General features: G+C 41.4%; 1 protein-coding gene and 1 long non-coding RNA gene across 2 annotated transcripts in view; one reads left to right on the top strand and one right to left on the bottom strand.

Moving 5' to 3' along the window:
- RAMP1 (receptor activity modifying protein 1) overlaps positions 1–13682 on the bottom strand; it is a 63329-nt gene extending 49647 nt beyond the window's left edge. Inside the window, exon 1 of the mRNA XM_072977619.2 lies at positions 13498–13682. Within this exon, the coding sequence (XP_072833720.2) occupies positions 13498–13549 (52 nt within the window). The 5' untranslated portion in view covers positions 13550–13682. The remainder of the gene's footprint in view (positions 1–13497) is intronic.
- The window catches only part of LOC140701632 (uncharacterized), a 93986-nt gene continuing 81711 nt past the window's right edge, over positions 11655–23929 (top strand). Inside the window, exon 1 of the long non-coding RNA XR_013538008.1 lies at positions 11655–11748. This is a non-coding gene — a long non-coding RNA (uncharacterized LOC140701632). The remainder of the gene's footprint in view (positions 11749–23929) is intronic.

Raw genomic sequence — 23929 nt, 5'->3', positions numbered from 1 at the left:
GTAAGATTGTGTGAAATGCTTGTGATGAAATCTAAAACTGAGAGAAGCTCACCTGTTCTAATTTATTATGGTCCTAGATCTGCTGAATAGTGACCTTAAACCTTGGTAGAGGAATCTGATCGGTTCCTCTCAGTGCCAAAAGTTTACCCCAGTAATTTAGAGTGATTTTAAAGATAACAACTGGGTTGGGTGGGCAGGATGCAGCAGGGGCCAGTTTTTGTGATGAAATAGTTTCTGGCCATCCAAGTCTTCCTTTGATTAACTTTTTTTTATTTTTCTTTTCTTTTCTGGAAACAAAACTGTTACACATTTTAATGAAACTATTAATCACCATGTTCAACAGTGGTTGGAATACTCAAAGCCAAACTTCATGAGATCCTGACCCGCTAGTTAAAAGATTATAACTCAGATAAGTAACCAGACTTGCAAATGAAGCTCATGCTTATCTCCTGATGATCAATCACCAAACAAAACAAGCTAATTTGCAAAATGAAGAAATGGGACAAGCTTGCACAACAATAAACAAATGTATTTCATTGCTCCAGAAAGCACTATTGGTACATCTTGTTTAGTTGACTTTCAGTTGGCTTTGCTTTGATTGTATTGGGAATGTGACAGCATTGATGATGTCAGTGTATTCAAGAACTATGAACACATGACAGTTTCTGTAGCCTTCACTGTTTGAACCATTTTGTATACATGTGTATATTCGGATGGGTATCAGAATATCATGCCTCCCCATCAACTCATTGTATACTAGCCACATGTGACTCAGAAACCAACGTTTAAAAAAAACAACTGCAATTAACACAAAAAGGAAGCATTTGCCTTTCTATCCGAACTTGGGAGTCGGAAAAGGTTCCTTGTTGGGCTACAACTACCAGAATCCACAGTCAGCAAAGCCAATAGAAATCCTAGCTTGTGGATTCTGGGAATTATAACATTCCAGGATTTGAGATGAACTTGTCCCAGCTTTAGGTATAAGCTTATTTTTTATTAATATAACAATGGCAGCTTTGCATTTCCCCTTTGCTGCAACCCCTCCCCACATACAGAAAATACTGGCAGCTAAATCCTTTGAGAAGTAGCTTATTGCTAGTCATTCCAAACACACCACATCACCCACTAGTAGGCAGAATTTCATTCCTTAACAATACCTCCACATGCTTCTCTGGACATTTCCCATGAGGAGCCATGGTCCTCTTTATACAAAGCTGAGCAGAATTCCGTTTCTATAGCAATCTCAAGGCACATTTCCATGAAGATCAAAGGGATGTTTTGATGTAAATGTATTGCTATGAAAAACTGAAGTAGGTTCCTCCTTCCACCCATGAACAGGTTTCCAAGCAATTGAGATCATGCCTCTGGCCAAGCCACCACTCAAAAACATGCTGTACATTTACCATAGCCGTCTGTTTCTACTGATGAATATTCACTTTATATTTCGCTTGGTTTCTTGTCTTGCCCTGTCTTCTGTACATTCTGCCCCATTTCTTCACTGACTTGCAACTTAATAACTGTGCACTTTTAAAAAATTCATATACAAATTCACATGTGGCATATTTGACAAATCTATCCATTTTATTTCCTTTAACACAATGTTATTTTGTGCACTCCCCACTCCGAAATGTACACACGTTGTCTCTTGTGGATAATTGTTTGGAGAACTGAATTGTAAATATCCACTCTGCGTAGAAGAAATGCTGAGGAATAATTGTCTTTTGGTTTATTACATTGATTTAGGAAGCCTGAACCTGTTCTATGATATGAAGTGAATGAAATAATCTCCAATTATTAGCTACCAGCTAGTATATCTTTACATTCAGGTAAGCATGTGCAGCCCCAATTCAGACTGTGACCACTATGTGGAACTCAGAGAGGTTTAAATACTTCCAAAAACTTTTTTAAAAAGGTTTACTTGTGTTTTAATATAATAACTTGTTTAATTTGCAATTTGTATTTGTTTTTAAACCAGTTGTTAAGCTGCCTTGTGTTTCAGTTATTCCAGACATATGGGATATAAATAAAATCCAGTTAAAAAATGAACCACCCCCTTACCATATAGGAGTTTTAAAAAATTAAAAACTAAACCTCCACTGGTTCTAATGGACAGGTTCTCCTTTAATTTGCCTGTCCCTGGCTTTAAAAAAAAACTTGTTGAGTGGGAAATTCAACCCTGCACTTTATGTGCTTAGTAAAATGTAAAGGGGTTCTTAAATTGGCTTCTCGGTAATTAAAGTACTATGTTCTTCTCTCAATCTCTCTCTCAGTTCTGCACTACCAAACTTCAAATTATCTCACACACACATTTTGCCGAACGCACATTACCACACCTGCAAGTGAAATCGACATGCAGGAAACATTCTCCATTGTTAAACATTAACATTCTCTTGTCAAAGGCCTGAATCTATTAGGTACTCCACGGGCCAACCATGGTTATATTGATCTTGTTTCAGAGATCAAACAGTCAACTCATGGCAGGACTAAAGTTTTAAATTGGTTTTCCACCCTTGAAACAACTTTTGGTGAGGGCAATTTCATGGGAATAAAGACAACAGAAACCCAATTGGAGGGAGAGAAAAGAGGAATTGGAAGGGAAGATGTTGACACAGTGAAAAGAAAATGGCAAAGTCCCAGAGTGCAGAGGCAAACAACAGAAAGGAAACTGTAGCATAATTGAAGAATGAAGTGGTTGCTGTTGTGTTATAGTGGCATGCCTGAATGCAGCAAGAAGAGTAATTTGGGATATGGGGGAATGCTAATGACAGGAGCTATAACAAACACATGAGATGGAGAGGGAAATAAGGGGCACATGGATAGATGAGATAAAAACAACTGAATCCTTAGATCTTCAAGTGGATCAGAAGAGGTGACAGAAATATAAGAGGGTGAACTGAAAAAGAGAAAGAACAGAACCATTTGTTACAAGGTAAAATTGACAGGGAAGCAAAGTCTAAAGTTTGGATGGCAATAAGAGTTTCCTTTTTGCTGTAGTAGGGGCCACACTTCAGGCCTGGCTACTCTAGTTCCCCTGCCAAATGTTGAGAAGCACCAACTGAAAATTGGTACAATACACATTCCATATGAAATAATATATTAGTCCAGAGGTTTGTCTGATTGCCAGAAATGAATTGAGATGTAACTTTAAAAAAACTTGATAGACAACAAATGAACTTCTGTTTACCTCAATCTTTCTTTCTCTCAGCAGTATAAATTAGAGTATGGAATGAGAGGTCAGTAATCCTTGGAATATACATGTGCAATTCACACATTTAGAAATAATTCTATGGATTTACTCAGAAGAAAAGTCAATTATGTTAAGTCAGACTTTTTTCCTCCTCCTTTCTTTTGGAGGTAAGGGTATATGGGAAAGTATCAGCCTTCATCAGTCTGTGACCATAATGTCTGACCAGATATTTATTTGTCTGAAGAAGTCAGTTACTAAGGAGAGCACATTTCTAATAATGCTTTAATGCAATATTCAGTTTTATCAGTTCCAAAAGGTTCATGTGATTCTACTAAAATGCAACCTTTAATAGATGTTTATGGTACAGAACAAACCCATATATTTCTGGTCTGTGTGATGTGTTTATTTTGTTACAGGAAAGGTTTCCTGAGTAACAAATTACAACTGCAGTAAATATGAGCCTTAATCAAAAATGCCCCAGCCAAAATCAGATGCTCATTCAATGTCTGACAGGAGCCATTTGTCTTCTCAGATCTGGGCACTGACGCAGTTGGTGGCACAGCGACGAGTACACCCTGTTTCTGCACGTTTTTGCTGTTAACACAGAGGTCCTATATGCAAAATTCAGCCAGAATAATAAGGGCCACGATGAAAGACGAATAGGTCCAGTTCATATTACTTTACGCTGTGGAAAACAAAACCCAGATTCATTTAACTCAAGAACTTGTATTAGATTCTGTCCATATTAAGAAAATCAAATTAGATATTCTACCACTCCTCTAATGCAGTGATTAAGTAGCTGATGTTGGGGGTGGGGGGGAAGCCAGGTTGCAGCCCTATACCCATTCCATGACACTCAGACAACACTATCAACTGAGCATCCTGAGACATGTTAAGAACTACATTTTCACCTTCTTAAAGGTTCCTCAGCCTGTCTAGGTATGACAAACTCATCCAACTTGCCATGCTAGAACATGTCAATAGCATTTGTAGGGATAAGAACCACCAAAGAGACACATGATCAGGTAATTTCAGGTGATTTAATAGTCAGTTCAATACCCACTTGCCCCCATAAAAATACATTTGTTTTTCTTTGAGGGGTTAGCAAAGAGAGATGACTAAAGTCTTATTTGATTTATTATTGAATGTTGACACCTCCCAGTTAGAGGCAGACACTGCTTCAGGCAGTGAATATAATGGAACAAACAAAGGAAAGTTCTTCTCCTACTAACCCAACCCTGCAAGCTATTTTGGTGACTTACTCTTTAATATTATGTTTCTGAAGGTAAAGCCTCCTTGTTACCCCCAACCAAAATAAACCCACTGGAATGAAGAGGTCTTGTTAGTCACACATAATGAGTATTCCATTGATTTCAGTGGTTTTACTCTAGTTGGGACTAACACTGGATTTAGTCTTATGTTTCATTTTATTTTAAAAGTGCCCAGCGATTTCTCAGCTTTTCTCAGTTTGATTCTTAAATAGGATACACATTTGTTTCAATCTGTTTTTTTAGTTCATTTTTATTATGATGATAGTAATATCATAAGCATCTAACAAGCAAAAGAGTCAGAATAGGGTCAGACTCCTAAATCCACCTTGGAAACAAACAAACAAACAAACAAACAAACAAAAACTGTTGTAATAATAATTGCAAAGAAACTGAAGACAAAGAAAGGAAAAACAAGAAATCTCTTCCACGAGATCCAAGAAACCAAAGGGAAACTTCAAACAAGATTAGGAATGTGTCAAGATCCACCAGGGAATATATCATCTGATCAAGGTAAAACAAAGATGAAATCAATAGTACTACATGGATTACTATGAAGAAGAATCCTTTGATTTACAAAAACCCTACATTTTAGAAAGTGAAGTTAAGCATTTCTTCCTGCCTCGAAATGGGGGACTACGGTAATTATAGGATTGTTGCATTCATTTTCAATGCAAAAATTACAATAACTATAGAATTTGTGCATTAATTTCCCATGGAAGCAAAGTGTTGCTCGTGATTTTACAACAGAGATATGGAGAGCGAAATACCAGCTGTTCCACCTGGATTCAAAAAAGGGAGAGGCACTGGAGATTATATTGCAAGTATATGTTGACTACTGGAAGAAAATCACTTTGCGCTTTGAACTTTACAGTAAGCCCTTTGACTGTGTAGATCAGTAAAAGCTATGGATTACTCTAAAAAGAAATGTGTGTACCAAAATATTTGATAGTCCTGATGAGTAATCCATACTCTGAACAAGAAACTACTATTCAGATAGAATATGGAGAAACAGAACGGTGTCCAATTACCAAAGGAACCAAACATTGGTGTTTTTAATCTCCCTGTCTGTTTGTTTATATGCAGATCACATCATACAGGAAGTTGGATTAGGTTCAGATAAAAGAGGAGTAAAGACCTGTGGAAGAAATACCAAGAATATAAGACACACAGATATGAACCTATTCCAACAGAAAATAGCAATGACTTGTGAAGACTATTGATGAAAGTTAAAGAAGAATGTGCAAAAATGGGATTGGAGCTGAGAACTGAGAAGACAAAAATAAAGACTAGAGAAGAGTTACGACGTCGACAATGAAGAAAAAGAATCTGTTAAAGATTGTGTATCAGTTCAGTTATCGGTCCAAATGTAGACTGCAGCTAAAAATGATCTAGAGATGATCGAGGTTCAGAACAGCAGGTATGAAGGAACTAGGAAAGATTGTTGCTAGAAGGCCAAAGCCAAGATTATCAATACTACAATATTCTGCATTACTTGGTAAAGATATGAAAGTTAGTGAAGAAAGCTGGCAAGTCTAATTTGAAATGTGGTGTTAGAAGAGAGTGCTCCAGGTACCATGACATTAGGAAAAGAGGTAGATCCAACATAGCCGTTAATTCGCAAGGCCTGAATAGGGTTACTAATGACAGGATTTGTGGAAAGTTATTAATTCATAGTATCACCATAAACTGGAAGTGTTCTGATGGCACCTGATAAGGATTATTGTGATTATCTTGATAGTGTTTATTGCTTCAGTTGCTTTTAGCTGTCCGCTTACTAGCTCGGATGCTACTTTTTTAGTTGGGATAAAAACACAAAAATGAATGAATGAATGAATGAATCCATCTGAAGGGAGAAAGCTCTCAGGTGAAATTTAGGAGCATAAAAAGCATAAACCGACTTGTAGTGGCATATTGCCAATCTGAATGCTTCACTCTGGATGTGTGAAACACTCATTGTGGACCTATTTCTATAGAAAACTTTCATATAATTCAATGCTAGTGCAAATGAAATGCTTCAAATGGAATTCATTCAAATGCTGAGTTGTTACTTGCCACCAAACAGGATGATGTATATGCATATGTGAATCAGCCAAGTGAATGGGAAAAGATCAAGCTGCAGTACAACGCAGTACAACACACACAGTCAGATAACTGGCATTCTGCAGAAGTGCCAGTTATCTGTTATTTATGTGTCTGATGGTCAAATCGCACATTGAAGCAAGAGTGTCCTTCTTCTTACAACCCTAATCTTTTAACGTTCTGTGCCTAAGACACTAGACATGTAAATGAGGTTGTGCCTTCCCCCAATTGACTAATCAGCAAATGAAGACTGAGGCAAGATCATGTTAGAATTATCAGACATTTCCTCTTAAAGGTGCACTCCTAGTTACAGAATTAATTTCTCCTCTAGTGAAGTCCTATGAAAACAGACTTGGAAAGGGAGAATTTGATTATGGTATGAGGATCAGTCACAAAACAGAGCAAACTAATTTGCAAAATTACAGGAAATGAAAAATTGGCACTCAGAGATTTTCTTCTTCCAGTGGTGGGCCATTTGAGTTCTCCATAATCACTGAAAACTTGGACTTGACATGTTTCTTTGCAATAGACATGCATGTCCTGTCTGGCTGCCAGAAGTAAATGTTGGGTAGGAAAAGGCAGATGCTAATTATTCCATTAATTTGATGGTATTATTAGGTTTGGCATAGTTCAGCCTTCCCAGCCAACCTCACTACTCCTACTGATTCCGTCATTAGTAACTTCATTTAGCATGGACTTGCCCCCACTTCATTTTGTACCTGACACAGCTGTGGCCCTGTCCACACCAGTATATAGATGTGGTGTATGGATTGCTGATAGCACAGTTGGGGTTGGGGGGTTGGGGGAGAGATCACAGATTCTGAGGAAAGAGAAAGTAGGGGAGAATGAGGAAAGGGAAGCAAGGGGAGGGGGGAGAGAGAAAATGGAATGGCACCAACAGAGGGAGAGAGGAGCAATGTAAAAAAATGTCGCTTTTCCTGACCCTCTGAAAACAATCAGGGGAAGCACTTCGTTAACAGCTGACTGGGCTACAAGTAGTTGTTTGCTGTTTAGGTGGGAGGTGTGTACCAAATGGCACTTCACTCCTTCCCCCAACCTCAACGATCCCTTTGTAGCCTGATCCACTCCACACCCCAAAGGACTGGTCTGGACAGACCCTGTGATAAGGTTATGTTGTAACAAAATAAACAAATTGCCATATAAGTACATTTTTACAGTGATGCCAACACTTCTGCCATTCCAGTTTGTGCTAAAACATTCTTTCTTGGTCCTCAGGTAAACAACCAGCACATGCCCAGAGTGGTACCGCATAGAAGGGCATGTGCAGAGCTGCCAACCCAAAAGGAACCAATCTGGGTCACAGGGGGCAAGGCCTTAAAGAATTCTACCCAAATCAGAATTCACAAGTTGTGATGATCCAGTCTCCACATGAGTTTTGACCTTCAGGTGATGGTCAGGATTTCCAGTTGCTTTGAATAAAATTAACCTACTCTGGTGGTAGCTATATTTTTGCAAAGAAATTCAAACTAAGAAGCTTGGACACTTCTCATAGGACAGATATTGACATATTAGTGGAACAAAAAAATGGCCAGAATTAGGTTATTAGGTTCTTGAAATTCCTACAGCTAACTGTGACTAATTAGTGAAGGCCTGGGCACACCTTGGTTATGTAATTATGTGTGGGACCAGCCATGCGACTGAGATATAGCTTGGCATCTAATCAGGAAAGTTATGCGAATCTTACCTAAACAGCAACAGGATTCTGGCCAGTGGCAAAATAAGTACTAGCATCATTTGAGCTAAGTGGTTTACCTCAAGATTGATTATTCTCAACTAGTGGGCCATGGCTCCCTCAGCATAGCAGAATTGCAGGGATAGCTTGAAAAAAATGTATAACCAGTTATTTTCATCCATCCCAGAAAGATTCAGGACCACACCCACCATAAAGACCACTGTTAACAATTGTTAACAACCCATGACAATGGGTGGAGAAGGACTGCAGAAGTGGGATTTTCACTCACCCGCAGTTCTTCGTCCTTCTAATGAGCCTATTCAGACCAGGGAGAAGTGAAACCAAGGTGGGGGATATATCAGGGCTCTCCTAACAACTCTCTTCAGTATGAAGAAGCTACTTGAATGAGTAGTGAAAGAAGTCCAGTTGCAATGACTCAACTTCCAGACAGTTAGTATAATTGTGTTTCCCGATTTCCAAATATTAGTTTTTTATTATCTTATCATGTAGCTTACCACCTCATCCTACAATCTATCATTTTCCCTTTATTTTTCTTACCTCTTGCATTTTGTAATTAATATTATTTTAAAAGGGAAGACTGCATTTTTTCCAAATTTACAAATGCTTTGATTTGTTTTCACTTGCAACTTTTTGCAACATTCCACATTTCAAATAGTATTGGAGGAGGTCAGTTGAGGAGAAAATAAGATCTTTCTATTTATTCAAATGTGACATGGGGAAGGCGCTAAATAGGTAACAATAAAGGGAAAGATTGCACAAGGTAGTTGGATGGGAGAGAATTTCTGCAACTGTGGGAGTAGATATGGCAGGTATTGTTTCATGTAAATTCCCAGGCATCATTTGTGTAATGAGAGTTTTAGAAGTGAAGCCTAGAATAAACAGTGTTGACCTAGATTTGTTGTGTTTTAATAAATCCCATCGATGTATTTAATTTTAGCATGTTGCTATAAATATTCAACTTGGGGAAAAGAGGGTGAAACATGTTGCAGGTATTTTCTCATAAAGGAAATCATACAGCAAATCAGACATCTGTTTACTCAGATAGAAAGAAACTGTACTGTGTTCAATAGGATCCAACCTTATTAATTGTATTTAAAGTTGCAGCTGGAGAAACATTGTAATAACTATAGCTTTTGTGAAATCAGAAACTTGGTTTGGCATTTTTGCTACAATAAATATGTATTTTAAAGCAGAAGTGAACCTAACTTTTGTTGGCTCTCAGCAAAGAGATACAAGCTGTAGTAAATAGTTAATTATGTTGTACAGATAAGACCATTATATATAGCACAACTCAATGTATTATTCAGTAGAGTCTTTCTTCAGAGGAAAGTGCACAAAAAGAAACAGGTGGAAAGGAAACTGACCTTTCTTCAGTCAATCCCACAAGATGTACAAGAAATAGTCCATCTTGAGTTTGACCAAAAGAGGGAGACTGGGGTATTAGTCGTGACATTATTTCTGTTTCCAAGAAAATCGGAAAACACATGTGCAGATAGCTGATGAAATTAAAAAGAGCAAATTTAAAATAACAGAAAAGGAAAATCCTCTACTTGGCTTAGCTGAAATATGGGTATTAGCTCAAATCTTCTTATCTAAATATTATGGTGCAACACAAGTGACATAATGTATGGTGGGGAATTGCCTCAAATTAAAAGCAAAAGCGTGCTGCTTATATACTGCCCCATAGTGCTTTAAGCACTCTCTGGGTGGTTTACAAGTTAATTATGCAGGCTACACATTGACTCCCCAGCAAGCTGGGTACTCATTTTACCGACCTCGGAAGGATAGAAGGCTGAGTCAACCTTGAGCCGGCTACCTAGGATTAAACCCCAAGTCGTGAGCACAGTTATTTCTTAAGTTGCGGTAATTTTCCTCCAAAACACATACTATTTACATAACTACACCAGAGGATTTTGGCCACAGTGATATTAACAGATAGAATAACCAATGAGGATTCAGGAAGTCCAGGTTCATCTCTCCACTCAATCATGAAATCCACTTGGAGACCTTGGGCTGGTCACCCTCTCTGGGCCTAACCTACTTCACAGGGCTGTTGTGAGGATGAACTGCAAATACCAAGTACGTTGCACTCTCTGGGGATCCAGGCCATCCTAAGCCATCTTTTGCTTGCTCACTCCTTCTCTTCTGTGCCATGCCATGAGAGAAGGACAGAGCTTGTTAAGCCGGACTCTCCCTGGTTCATCTCTCTTCAAAATACAGGGTTGGACAAGCCCACAGAGTGCTAAAGAGGAAAACGGAGCTGCTGCACAATTAGAGACAGAGGTCACTTGCCTAGTCCTGACTGCTAAGGAAAGCAGAGCGCTCAGTGGGGGTTGGAGGCAGCAGCCGCTCCAGCAAACTTCAGTTCACTGCTCTGCCTGGAGAGAAAATGTTGGTGAGCAAATGAGGTGACAAAGTGGCTGGTCCTCCTGTGTCTGTAGCACATGGAGAACAGGCAAAGGCAGCCTGGATTGCTTGTGCCCTACCTTGCCATCTGCAGAGCACTGTGACTCCCCCTCCCTCCCCCGTTGTTGCACAGCATTCAGTCTATCCAGGAGCTCAGACTGGCCTTCAGAAAAAATGAGTGTCTTTCTTCAACCTATTTCTCCGAGCTCTACAGGTTGTGTTCCATAGTATAAATTTCCATCAATAAGTTTTAAAGGATGGTTCCTTTTCTATTTCCAGTTGAATGTAATTTGGTCTAAGTAAAAGTCAGTGGATTAAAACTTTATTCCACTAGGATTTGCAACTCTGCACAGCTCACTCAACCTCGCCATGGTGGTGGTGGATGGAATCAAAGGCATTTACAGAGATGGGAAAGGTTACTTTTGAGGCCATTGGCTGTGCAGGCTATGGGACTGGAGAAGCTGTAACCTTCAAAAAAAAAGTAACCTTTCCCATTTCTGTGTATCCTAGGGCTGGCTCTGTCAGGTGAGTGTATGTTTGGCCTGGATCAGGTGAAGAACCAAAGAGAGAGTTAGGATACAAAGATGGAGACCAACAGAACCAGAGGAACTATGGGACTTTGTATTTCCAGCTGGAAGCCCTCATTGTGAGAGATTCAACTTTTGATGAACTAAATTGACAAAAACCATCTGCCGCTGGGGGTAGAGTCAAGGGGATTAAGAAGACCCTGGTACGGAGAGCCTCCTGAGCAAAGCTCAGATTCCATACCTGTCCACTAAGTGATGGAAGACATGTCAGACCAAAAGCATTCCATACTTCATAATAAGTGATAAGGACCAGGTATCTAGGGGCAAGCAAAGGAATCTCTACCACGTATGCCCTGTGAGCACCCTGAGACAAAGAAATGTCTTTTACGCATGCTCTATTATAAAAAAAACTGTTCAAATAGAATATAAGAAGAGGAGTCTAGGAGAACATTAGTCTGTCTGTTTTGCCGGTTAGCCTGTCTGTCTGCTGAGACCAAAAAGCTTTTGGAACCAACTACCTTCTTTGGAACTTGGACAATGTAGATAAAGACTTCTCTCTCTTTGGTGAGTATGTATGTGGTGTGAATGTGCTGAATGCATGAAACCCCTTTATTTAGAATTGTAATCAATAGGTAATAAAGTATATTCATTTTACATGTGTCTTGTGAGGTCCTTTGCTGTTTAATATTGTTCTTCTTGGGATACAAAAGAACCAGTAGTCACCCTTTCGTGACAGCTCTGCTTGCAACAAAGCCCAACAAGGGGAAACCAGAAGAGAGCAGAATGGACCAGGGTTGCTTCTGCTTCCTCCTTCCTTTTTGCTTTTATTTTTGTGCATACTTCATCTACTGGGAGAGCTAAAGCAAGCAAGCAAGCAAGAGAACTTAGCAGAAGGAGCTCTGTCTCCACACAACTGAGTCTGTCTTTTTCTCAAAAGGAAGAGCTGGGGAAACAGTTTCTGTTGTCCTCAACTGCTCACCTGTCCAACTGTCCACCTGCTTGCACATTTCCTCCTTCTGGGCAATAGTGCAGTAGAAGCACTTGGACCCTGGACAGCAGGAAGGAGCAAGCAAAAGACATTTGCCCCTTGGAGGAGCAGCTACTGATAACTTTTGAACACCCCCCTGTCTTTCACCTTCTCTTGCTGGGCAGAGAACTCGCCTTACTGTAGGCTAGTTGGGCCGTATTATCTCTCCCCCCCCCCCCCAGCCAGAAGGAGAGTCCGACTGAGACGGGGGATCCACCCAGTCTATTTTACAAACAATCCGGTCTTGGAGGGAGGGAATGCGTTACACATTAAGATCCACAACCCCGTGTTTTAAATTGGGTTGCCTCGTTTGTGACGGATCGTCCAGGCATGAGCACTTCCTTTCCTCGGAAGTCTGATTTTCAGCAGCGAAAGTCTGTCTGAATAAGCTGGCTGGAATATCCGAAGACTGCGCTACCGGTAAAGCACAGCGCCGTGGCTGCCGATCGATTCGGCCGTCCGCCATGGGTCACCTCTCCCAGAAAGGAGGACGCGAGCCAGCAAAAGGGGACCGTTTGTGCTCTGCCCCCTAGTCAACACTGGGGGCCCAATCCTGTCTGCCGGCCGGTCGGTGGATCCCGAAGAGGGCGAGAAAACAGCGCCCGCCGCCTTGGCACGAAGACATCCCACCCCCACCCCACCCCCGTCCCTGTTCGCGCCCCCGGGAAGGCAGCGCTTCTGCCGCCACAGCTGGTTGATCGAGGTCTCTCCCCCCCCATGGACCCGGGGGGGGGCAGAGGTGCCGGTCCAACGGTAGGAGAGAACGGGCCCGCTTTTGCGCGACCGAGCAGCGTTGAGAGGGAAACCTGGGCAAGGGAGGCAGTGTGGTCTGACGGAGCCCCGACTGGTGCCCAACCCCGGGGGAGAAGGCGAAAGGCGCCGCGGGCGGGCAGGCGGGCGCGCAGAGCCTCGGCCGAAAGCAGCAGCGGCAGCAGCGCACGCGGGAGGGGGGGACACCCCGAGCCCCGGTTGCTCCGCAATGCCGGCGGCTCCCGCCACCCCGAAGGGCTAGAAGAACTGCCTCCCGTCGCCGCGCTCTTTGCTGTACCCACAACCGGAGCGTCATCAGCGGCGAGAGCGCGGCCGGGGTCCTCGCAGAGAACCAGCTCACCTCACCCCCCCCCCTCACCACCACCACCCCCGCCCCCACCGCGCGGGGGAGGGCAGCCCTCTCGCCCAGCTCTGCCCCGTCGCCCCACACCTTCGCCTCTCCCTCCAGAACGGGGGCTCCCCACCCCACCCACCACCCGCCCAGCTCAGCCCGCCCCTGCCCGGCGAGCACTCACCCAGGCTCAACCACAAGAAGCGCCTCAGCAGGACGAGCATCACCCAAGCCATGGCAGTTGGGCAGCCCCTCCAAGCCCGGGCGACTTCCAAGGACGACTTCTGTCAAGCTCCAGGGACGGCTGGGTCGCCTGCCATCCCCGGAGGAGGAGGAGGAGGAGGCGGAGGAGGAGGAGGAGGAGCGAGCCTGGCAGCCCCGCGAGCGAGCGCCGCGGAAAGCCTCTGTAGGGCGAAGCGCTGCAGAGCCCGCGCGCTCGCGGAACAAACAAGGCGAGGGCGACCGTCCCTCCGCGCTCCCCGGAGGCAAGACAAGCGACTTCGAGGCGCGCGCGGCGGGCGGGAGGACGGGCGGGCGTGGGGGGGGGGGGCAAAGAGTGGGCGCGTGGGGAACAGAAGGCTGTGATTGGGTCGCCCGGGCGATCGCGCGCCGCGGGAGCAGCAGCAGCAGCAGCTGAGAGCGCCTCTCTTCGCAGCCCACCTCTTTCGCGGTACCAAGCTGTCCTCCCTCCAAGGACAGGTTCGCGGTTGCTAAGGGGGCGAATCCTCCACGAAAGGGAGGAGGGGGAAGCCAGGCTTGAAGACAGGCCTAGAAGAGACGGCGAGGAAGAAGAAACTTGCAGTAAACAGCAGCAGTAACAACAGCAGCAGCAGCAGCAGCAGCAGCAGCAGCAGCAACAACAACAACAACAACAACAACAACAACAACAACAACAACAACAACAGCCTCGTCAAACTTCAAAACTACTTCCATGGGAACAGGGCCCCACTTGCTCAGATGACAATTAGTGCTACAACTTGCAAGGGAGAACCAGCCAGCACCTTCATGAAAACCCACATCACAGGGATGCATGGCTTAAGAAACCATTTCGGACAGCCCCTCCAGTAACCTCCTGAATGATAATGTCAATAAGCAACAATCCAACCTGGGTCTTAAATTAGGCTGTTATGAAGCAAGGTGTGTTATATGTACCATCTGTCATGAATCTAAAGACAATCATTGTCACTGCACCAGAGCAAATCAGCTTTCTACAAGGTAATTCTAAAAATGAAGGCACGCCCCATGGAAAGGATTTGTAAATTGGAACACAGGTTTCTAGTCTGCATTGTGCAGAGCAGGCATAGCAACATTAGTGTATCTGAGAGGTTAAAGGGCGTGTGTGTTTCTCCATTGCTTTGTGTTTGGGTGAGAAGCTGATGCAAAAAGAAGTCAGCTTCTGGGATTTTCCTTTGCTTCATGTCACTACAGTACTTTGTGAATGATAGTGAGCACATGAGAGTACTGTATTCTGTAGACCATCTTCACTGCTGCTATTGGTATTGTCAATATTCAAGATGCCCTTTGCATCCTTTTAGCTGCTGGCAGCAATACTGGGGCATTTCCTGGCATTTTGAATCATGGATGAAAAAGCAAACTACAGTATCTCAAATTAATAAACCAGAGATTTCCCCCCCCCCCAAGAATTTATCACATTATAGCTGTGTCAGGTCAAGGATTCTGATGCCTGAACATTTCCCTAAGAATCCTACAAAACTATATAGACCTCCAGGGAAAATTCAGAAGCCTGTGTTTGTACCAAAAGAGGTTAAATCCAGAATAAAACTAGGCAATTGTTTCCAAACATTAACATTCATCTGAGTATGTATAACTCTTTTCATTGTTGCAGTAATTCCAGGCAACATGAGCTTGACTAATTCTATAAGCTTTATTTCTACATTGCTCTATGTTCCATAAGCACAAAATTACTTCAGATTTGTTGAAAAACATTAAAAAGCTACAAAAAACTTTTGGCACAAATATTTTAAATATGCATCCTGCAACTTGTGAAGAACTACAGGTGTGATTACCATCCAAAATTATTAAACCTAAAAGAAGTTGCAAACAAAAATAAATTTCAAAATAAAACTTAAATGATAGTCAGAAACTGAATCATAAAAATACATTTCAATGGAACGTTTTTTGCTATAAAAGTCACAGACAAGAATTTAAATCATGTTTGAATAAAAAAATAAAGAAACTTATAGCCTAAAAGAACTACAACAAAAAACACAGGTTACATTTCTAAAAATACCAAAGTTTTTTAAAAGAAAAAAATGTGTTAAAGAAAATTGCTTTCTTAGCTTCTAAGTGTATTAAAAACACTGAGAGAAATATTCTAAATAATGTATATACCCAGCCAAGCCAGCCTTGTGCCAGTTTGCCTCTATGGAGAAAAATCCATGTTGTGTTGCTGGCTTCTGGAAATGAACTGTTGTCATGCTACTACATGATTGTTGTTGGTATCCAATGTGTGTAGTGTAGCATATAGCATTGTTTTGATGTGCTGAATGTTGATTTCATGTGTGTGTGTGTGTTTTATTTCCCTATATTTATAATTCTTTCAGTTGTTTACATTTCCCTTCAAAGTATAAACAGTCTTATCTCCAGGGACCTGGAGCACCAAGAAAAAAAAATAATAGGAAATTCTATTGTCCCTGCAGTCTTTATAACTCCAAAAGCTTGTAACTTAAAATCTGGCCAACTGCACTATTATAATAATGTAATTGTTTTGACTAAAATGTTTGCAAATGTTGGAGGCGCAAGGCTCTGTCACAGCAAGATACTGTAACACCAAGGTATTGTAATACCAGAGTACTGAAGTTACATAGAGTGGAAGCTATAGGACCTGCAAACACCATATCCATATTTACACATTGCAACTTCAACTGTCAGGATTTTTACGGCACATTGATCTTGCTTAGCTGGAGAGCTGGCTAATTGTTTTGCACTGACTACAATAAACTATTGTTCAAATTTCAATTCTAAAAACCTTTATTTTCAAGTCTTTTTCTACACAAAATTTCACATGTTGACAGCTGGATGTCCTAAACTACAATCAGCAGATTATATGTTCAGGCATAACCAAGTTGCAAAGATAATTTCTCAGCAGTTGGCTAAATTTTATGGATTGCTCACATCCTTTCTTCCATATTTTAAATTCCAGTCATCTCCAGTTTTAGAAAACAAAACGGCAAGGCTATACTGAGATAATCAAGTTGTCATGGATAAAAGAATTGATTTATTTAAGATAGATATTATACTTTTGGATGAGCAGTTAAGAAACCATCCCTTATAGAAGTCGGAGTTCCACCAACAAGTAATCTCCAAAGTACAGAAAGTACAACAATTACAAAGTACCAAATATTAAGGCATGAAATTAAGAGAGTATGGAAGCAAGATTGGGTTATCCTCCTCTCCAATATAATTTCAGCAACTTGAGTTCTTCCAAAATCTTTGTTTACCAATTTAAAACAATTGGCAATAGCTGACAATTCATTTCCTGACATTCAAAGACCAATGATTTTGTAAACATGTCATCTCACTTGCAACTTCTGACTTCTAATTTTTAGGTTTGTCTCCTAATTTTTAGGCTTAACTCTTTGGTCCGTCCCATGCAGCAGCAATGTTGAGAAATACGAAGTGCTATATAATAACAACAACAGCAATCTAAATGTAATCCACCTATGCTGACTGGAATATTTCATTTGCTTGCTTGCTTATAATGCAGGGACTCAATGTAGCATGAAACATCTAAAATGCATATGTTTAAAATTACAGTAAATTAATATATTAATGTTAAAAACAATTGGACCTTAAGAATGTTAAAAATAGCACTAGTTAAAACATTACAACCAATGTAAAACATGTGACAAAAGATAAGCTGAATCCCCTAGTAAAAATTCAAATCCTGCCAGGGCATTCACTGTTGTTGTCGTTGGTGATGATGATGTTGTTTTAAAGAAAACAATTTAAAAAGATTTGTCACTTTCTGGTGGAAGGACTATGAGGAGGGGGCCAACCTAGCCTTGTGTGGAAGGAAGGGAATTCCAGAAACTGGGGGCAGCGCTGAATATACCCCTCTTGAGTCATCTCCAACATGCCTGCAATGGTAGCAGGACTGAGAGAAGGCCTCATGAAGATCTCAGGGACCAAGGGAAATGGGGTTTTATATATAGCTCCTGAGACGCACCCCACAAAATGCAGATAGGCATCTACCAGGGATGGGCTGATTCATGATGGCATATGTCTCGTCGTTGCCAGGAAAAGGAGCAAACCAGCCTGTCCCCAGCTCAGACCAAAACACAGGACAAATACCCGTCTAGGCACACCCTATTTGCTTTCTCTTACCCCTATTTAAAGAGGAAACAGACTTTAGACTCAGGCTGCAGTTCATGAGGCTGGATGGAAAGCCAAAGAATGTGGTGGTCAGGACATGAGAATCCCCAGAAGCTTGGAACAGGTGTAGTTTTAGGGGAATGGTATGTCCTTCCAAAATACAGAGTTGAAAGTCAAAATGCGGGTAGGGGTGGGCAGTTACTTGATTCCAACCACTAGGCCAGGAGTGGATAAACATTTTTTTCCTATCACCTGGGAAGTAATATTGGGATGCTTGCTGACAGTGAATATGCCAAAGCCTGCCATTAGTGAGATCATCAGTTTTCTGAGCCAGCCCCACCATTAGGTTGAGAGAGAGAGAGAGAGAAGTGGCTACCTCAGGTAACAGATGCTGAGAGGGGAAGTATAATGGCAGATCTATTATTCTATTTTTCACCCAGAGACTGCAGAGAGCAAAACATCGTTCTTTCCAGATACCTGAAAAGAAGTTACTTGTAGTAAATTATTATAATTACTATTGTTACTGTTACTACTATTATTACTATTATTGGCAATGAGGGCATGATAGATTTCTAGAAATAATGGCATTATCTCTTTTGGTGTAGTAAGTTTTTTTAAAAAATTAATATGTTTATGGAGTAGACTTCAGTCTAGATGGGTGGGGTATAAAATGAATGAATAAATAAATACAACAAATAATAAAACAAGTTCTTAAGGTCAACATATATAATAAAAATCAAGCCAACAGCAATGCAGAGCAAGGCAAGAATGGAAGTAATGAAACAAAGATAAAAGAGATAATTAACTGATCAATTAAACAACTTTCACCAGAAGTTTAAATGGGTATTTGGAGGGGATGGTACATGAACATTAGTGCTTTTATAGGTTATAAACAGGTGCCATATTTCATAAAAACAAGAAACTTAGTTCCCTTGTTTAAGTAAACACAGCTGTTTGGTTACTTCGTCAGCAGCTGCTTGCCAAATATTAGCATACCAAGTTGACAATGATAAGTTAAACAATGTTTTCCATTGTGAAACAATTACCATTCTAGGTGATTGACATAGTGTAATTAGGGTTATTTCTGCAGCAAACATGACTTTTCATTATAAAACATGCCTAATGCTAGACATACCATAATCTTTTGATTCACTATTTTACCAATTTCTCTAATGATCAAGTCCCAAAATGTCCATACCTTACCGCATGATCACTACATGTGAAAATATGAATCAATTTCCCCACATCCCTCCAGCATTTAGAGCTAGAAGTATTGATTTGATGTAACCATATTAGAGGTAAGGTACCATCTTTGCAGAAGTTTGTAATTGTGCTCCATAATTTTAGCAGTCACTGGTTTAAATAAGTGCTTGATCCATTTGGATTGCTGGATGACCCTGGAATTGGAACTGGAAGGGCTTGTAAAATCAAGTGAGTACAGTCATTGTAAATGCTGGAATGCAGCCAAACCATAAAAGGTTGAGTTTGGACCAGCTCTTAATTAGTCCTGAGACTTTATTAAAAAGAGGGTTGAAATTGAGAGGAATTGTTCTTGATGTTAGTTGGTATTGGCTTTCCCAGTTGTTTGACTGAGTCTCGGTTTATTGGAACACCTGTGCAGCTTTGGGCAAATTAAAATTCAGAATCTTCAGTTTTAATCGATTGACTAATAGGCCTGATACAACAATAAAAGATGCCAACGTTCTAGAAAAAGAAGGCAAATCATTAAGTAGGCCTGAAGTTGCAACAGCAGTATAATTGGCAAAGATGTTAATTAGATATTTTGAATTTCTGCAAGTGCAGAAGGGTGCATTCATTACTTAAATGCCTCATGATGCAAGGGTTAAACTGTAGCATTGCAGCCAAACCTCTGCACACGTCCAGCGTTCAATGCCAACGGATTCTGACAGCCAGCTCGAGGTTGACTCAGTCTTTCATCCTTCTGAGGTCAGGAAAATGAGTACCCAGCTCACTGGTGGGGGCAGGGGCGATGGGTAGCCTGCATAATTTTAAAATTGCAAATCACCTTTAGAATAGTTGAAGCACTGTGGGGTGGTTTATAAGCAGCACACTTTGCTTTTTTTGCTTTTAAATGAGAAAACCCTGATGTTCTCCAAGAAAAGCATGATAAAGGGGACCTTGCCTCATTATTATCAAGAATAAATATGGGGGCGGGGCTGGTATTCAGCTTTGGGGACCAGTAAAGCTGTGTGTATGCCCTATTTAATATTTCACATAAAATTAGTTCTGGGTTTTTAGACTCCATTTCATAGATTTGTTTTTGTTAAGGGTTTTTTTAAAGGAAATGTCAAGTATATTTGAAAATATTAGAGAGAGAGAGAGATGATGGTAGGGCCCTGAAAATGACTTTTCATATCAGAGAGACCTTGCCCACCCATCCTTTACCTATTTTGTCTTTTAAAAAGTCTTCTGCCTTTTGCATGCATTTTTCTTACTGCACCTTTCTGCTCCACAGGAAACTCAAGTGTTCAACTCAGTGTTGGGAGACTGGTCTTCTATAATTTTGAAAACATGGGAAAAACCTATTATTAGTTGCTTATCTGATCCCTGTGTTTTGTTTTGTATACAGCATAGTTCAGTCTAATTAGGGCTGGAATTGTATACACACTTGCTTAAACTAAGGTCTGTTGAAGCAGTGGAATTTCATCCTGTGTAAACACACAACATGGTCTTGTATTGAATTATACATTGCACCTCCTGTACTTCATCCTAAGCCTCTCGCAAACAATAGATTTTGAGTCTTTTCTGTCATACTAGTATTACCTGCACCCAGCTACCCTCCTTTATCATAAAACCTGAAATTAACTGTTTAGAGAACTCAGTCTTAAGAACTTACTTGTCTCTTGGTCCTAATCTAAGAGTTATGCTTCATTTGCGGCTTGGACACACACACCCCTCAACCAATTATTTAGGGTTAGTTCAGAAGGCTATAGGGATGCAGTGATCATGAGCTTCAAAAACAATCTGGGCAGTGCTGAGCTTTCTTGGAACCAGGATTCAGCACCTATGGGTTGATGATACCATAAAGCTTAGGAAAGTAAAACTTACTTATCTGCAAACATGGAACTTCAAGTGGTTCTCTGTGAAGTCACCCATATGGCATTTGTAGCACACAGTGTGACATCCAGTGAGGAGGAGAGAGGGTTGTGTGACTTTGTGAAGGACCACTTGAAGAACCATGTTTACAGGTAAGTAACACATACATACTTCTCTTTGTGGCCTCTGTGAACCACTCATATGGGTGATTAGCAAGCTCACTTACTAGCAGGCAGGATGTTACACCAAAGAAACCAAAAGTACAGCCCTACCAAAGACTAAATAAGACTTATCCTGAATACAAGGGGGTGCTGATAAGTATTGAGCCTTTCCCGGAAAAAAAATTGAGCTAGGAAGCGGTAACTGCCACACTATTCTACATATTCCCCCATGAATATCTGTCTTGCAGCTTCTTAAGTCCCTGCAAATAAAATTCTTCTCACTGCTGGTTTAACCACTCATTTGCAGCATTAGTTGCCTCCAATACACTCCCAAATCATTGTCCCTTTAGGTGTTTTTTGTGTTTGGGGAACAGATAATAGTCAGAAGGAGCCAGGTCAGGAGAACAGGATGGATGTGGCATCACTTCAAAGCCTAAGGACATCAGTTTTGCCACTGTTATACTGGCAGTGTGCAACAAGGCATTGTCATACAACAGAATGACACCTTTGGAGAGCTTTCCTTGATGGTTTTCCTTGTTTTGCCTCAACTTCGTCAATAAAGCACAGTAATATTTTGCATTGATAGTTGAGCCCTTTAGAGGTACTTATCATGCTACTTACACACCTCTTGGCTCTTCCTTCTGGATTATTCAGGTCAGCAATCTTACTGGTATCTTCCTGGGCATGTACCTGAGCATACACCTGGGCCTAACCATTGACAGAATAGCCGTAGTACAGGTATACACCAGGGGGTGATAACCAAACGAATCTTCCCTGAGATGATGAAGACACCAAGCACCAGAGTAGTGTTGACAGCAGATATTGTATTATTTACAGAATATACAGGTATATTTACAGCTAAGTCTTTGTTCTCAGTTCCACAGTAATGCACAACAGTTTCCACAGAGTCTAGTGCATATATCAGAGTCAATGTCCAGTAAACAAGTTCAGTAGTCATATACCATACATTCCATCCAAGTAGCCAGAGTTCCTCTTCAATACCAAGCACGTAGACATGGCTTCCTCCAGGATTCTCAGCACAGGAACAATACAACAAACTCACCAAACAGCATCACCAACAACAACCCACAGATTGTGTGTGCTTGTGCTGCTAGTTTTATCCCAGTATTGTCCAATCCTATGATTGCACTCACAGCTGCAACAATCATCACAGCTGTATATATTCAAGCTTTGCTTCACTTTACAATACTGATCCTGACAATACTTATTGTCATGTTACAAAACTTGATTTAACAATTCTATCCAGGTTTAGCCCAAACCTGTCACCTTGTCAATCTCATCATAGTGAGGATCTTTGTGTTGCAGTGGTGGCTTCTGGGTCTAGTGCTGTAATGACTGGGCCAGGTGAAGGATAAGGTCCAATTAGGACTGCAAGTCCAGAGCAGGAAATGGTAGATGGATGCCCACTACATCTGATTCCGGTCTATTAACTAATACCAAAAGAGTGTCCTCCGATGACACCGGAGCAAAGTCAGAGGAGCCCTCAGAATAGGGAGGTTGTTTCTGATGCTGTTCGGCAGGAGGCGGAGAACGGGAGGAATGCAGGGCAGTAAAAGTTGCTGTTGGGCCAAAGCAATCAAATTCGAGTGGACAAGAGGGATGAGGAGAGTAGGTATTCCTATGTGTCACTGAGTGTTGGTACCGAAGTGATGTTTTGGGGTCGAGAGGGGGTGGTGAGACTATAGGGTGAGAGTACTGGTGTTGAGGCTTCTTAAGCTCTGGGACAAGAGCAGCACTGGACCTGTTCTGATGCTGCTTAGTGAGGCCTCGTGGGGTCTGGCACACGGGTCAAGTTGAAGCTAGGAATGGTCTCAGTATTTTAATGGTTTTTAAATTTCTTGTTCTTTTTCCTCAATCTCTGCAAAAAAACTTTTGGTTATTCTGGTAGGACTCATTCTTAATGAGCATCCTTTTTGGCTCTTAAGTCAAGTCTGTAGTGGGAGGCAAACGTGGAAGGTGTTCCCCATTTGGCAGCTTTGCAAATGTCTGGGAGTGGAACTCCATGGAGGAATGCTGTGGAAGCAGCTGTTGCTCTAGCAGAGTGAGCCTTAACCCCAGCAGGAAGAGGCTACTTGGCAAATTGATATGCCAGTCTCATGGTAGAAACAATCCAGCGGGAAATCCAGCCGCCGAGAGTGGTCATAATTGACCAGATAGGTGGGATATAAATAAATAAATAAATAAATAAATAAATAAATAAATAAATAAATAAATAAATAAATAAATAAATAAATAAATAAAATTGTTTGGGAAGAAACCAGAGAGCCCCTATCGGGGTGGTGGTGGTGGTGATAGAAATAGTCTTTTCGGTTTTTGAAAGGAAGAAGTCCTTGATATATAAAAGGTCAAAGTGCTTCTCGTGTCCAAGGTATGTAAAGATTTTTTCCAAATCATTAGAAGACGATGGGAAAAAGGTAGGTAGGATTATTGGATGGGAGAGGTGGAAATGAATCACCACCTTTGGTAAAGAGATATCCGGAAAGAGAGTAACCTTGTTGGGATAAAACTGGAGAAACAGAGGATTAACTCTGAATGCTGAAAGTTCAGAAGCCCTGCGAACAGACATGATAGTGACAAGGAAGAGTGTCTTGAGAGAAAAGGTATTCCGAAGCAGTGGCAAGTGGTTCAAAGGGAGGACGAGAAAGCCAGTGGAAAATGAGGGATAAGGATCACTGCTGGGGAGAAGGTGCTACACCCCTTAAAATCATTTTAGTCTGGGATGTCTAAAAATCATGGCAGCATCTGAATCTTGAAGCTGATATGCAATAATTGCTGATAGATAGACTTTGAGGGTCTAAAGAGACAGCTGATTGTCAGACAGGTAGGAGAGAACCTGCAGGACAGTTGGTAAATTTGTAGGATTAGTAGGAAGATTATGTTGGTGAGCAAATTTTACGAAGGCCGACCATTTATGAGAATAGAGTTTGATTGAGGAAGGTTTCCAGGCATGGGTGAGGATAGTTTCTACCGGGCAGGATTCTCCATGCCATGAGATGGAGGGTGTGGAGATCCAGATGGTGGGTCCTACTCTGGTGTTGTGTG

Source organism: Pogona vitticeps, chromosome 1, assembly GCF_051106095.1.
Source record: "Pogona vitticeps strain Pit_001003342236 chromosome 1, PviZW2.1, whole genome shotgun sequence".
Lineage (NCBI taxonomy): Eukaryota > Metazoa > Chordata > Lepidosauria > Squamata > Agamidae > Pogona > Pogona vitticeps.
This window is presented reverse-complemented; position numbering and strand designations above follow the sequence as displayed.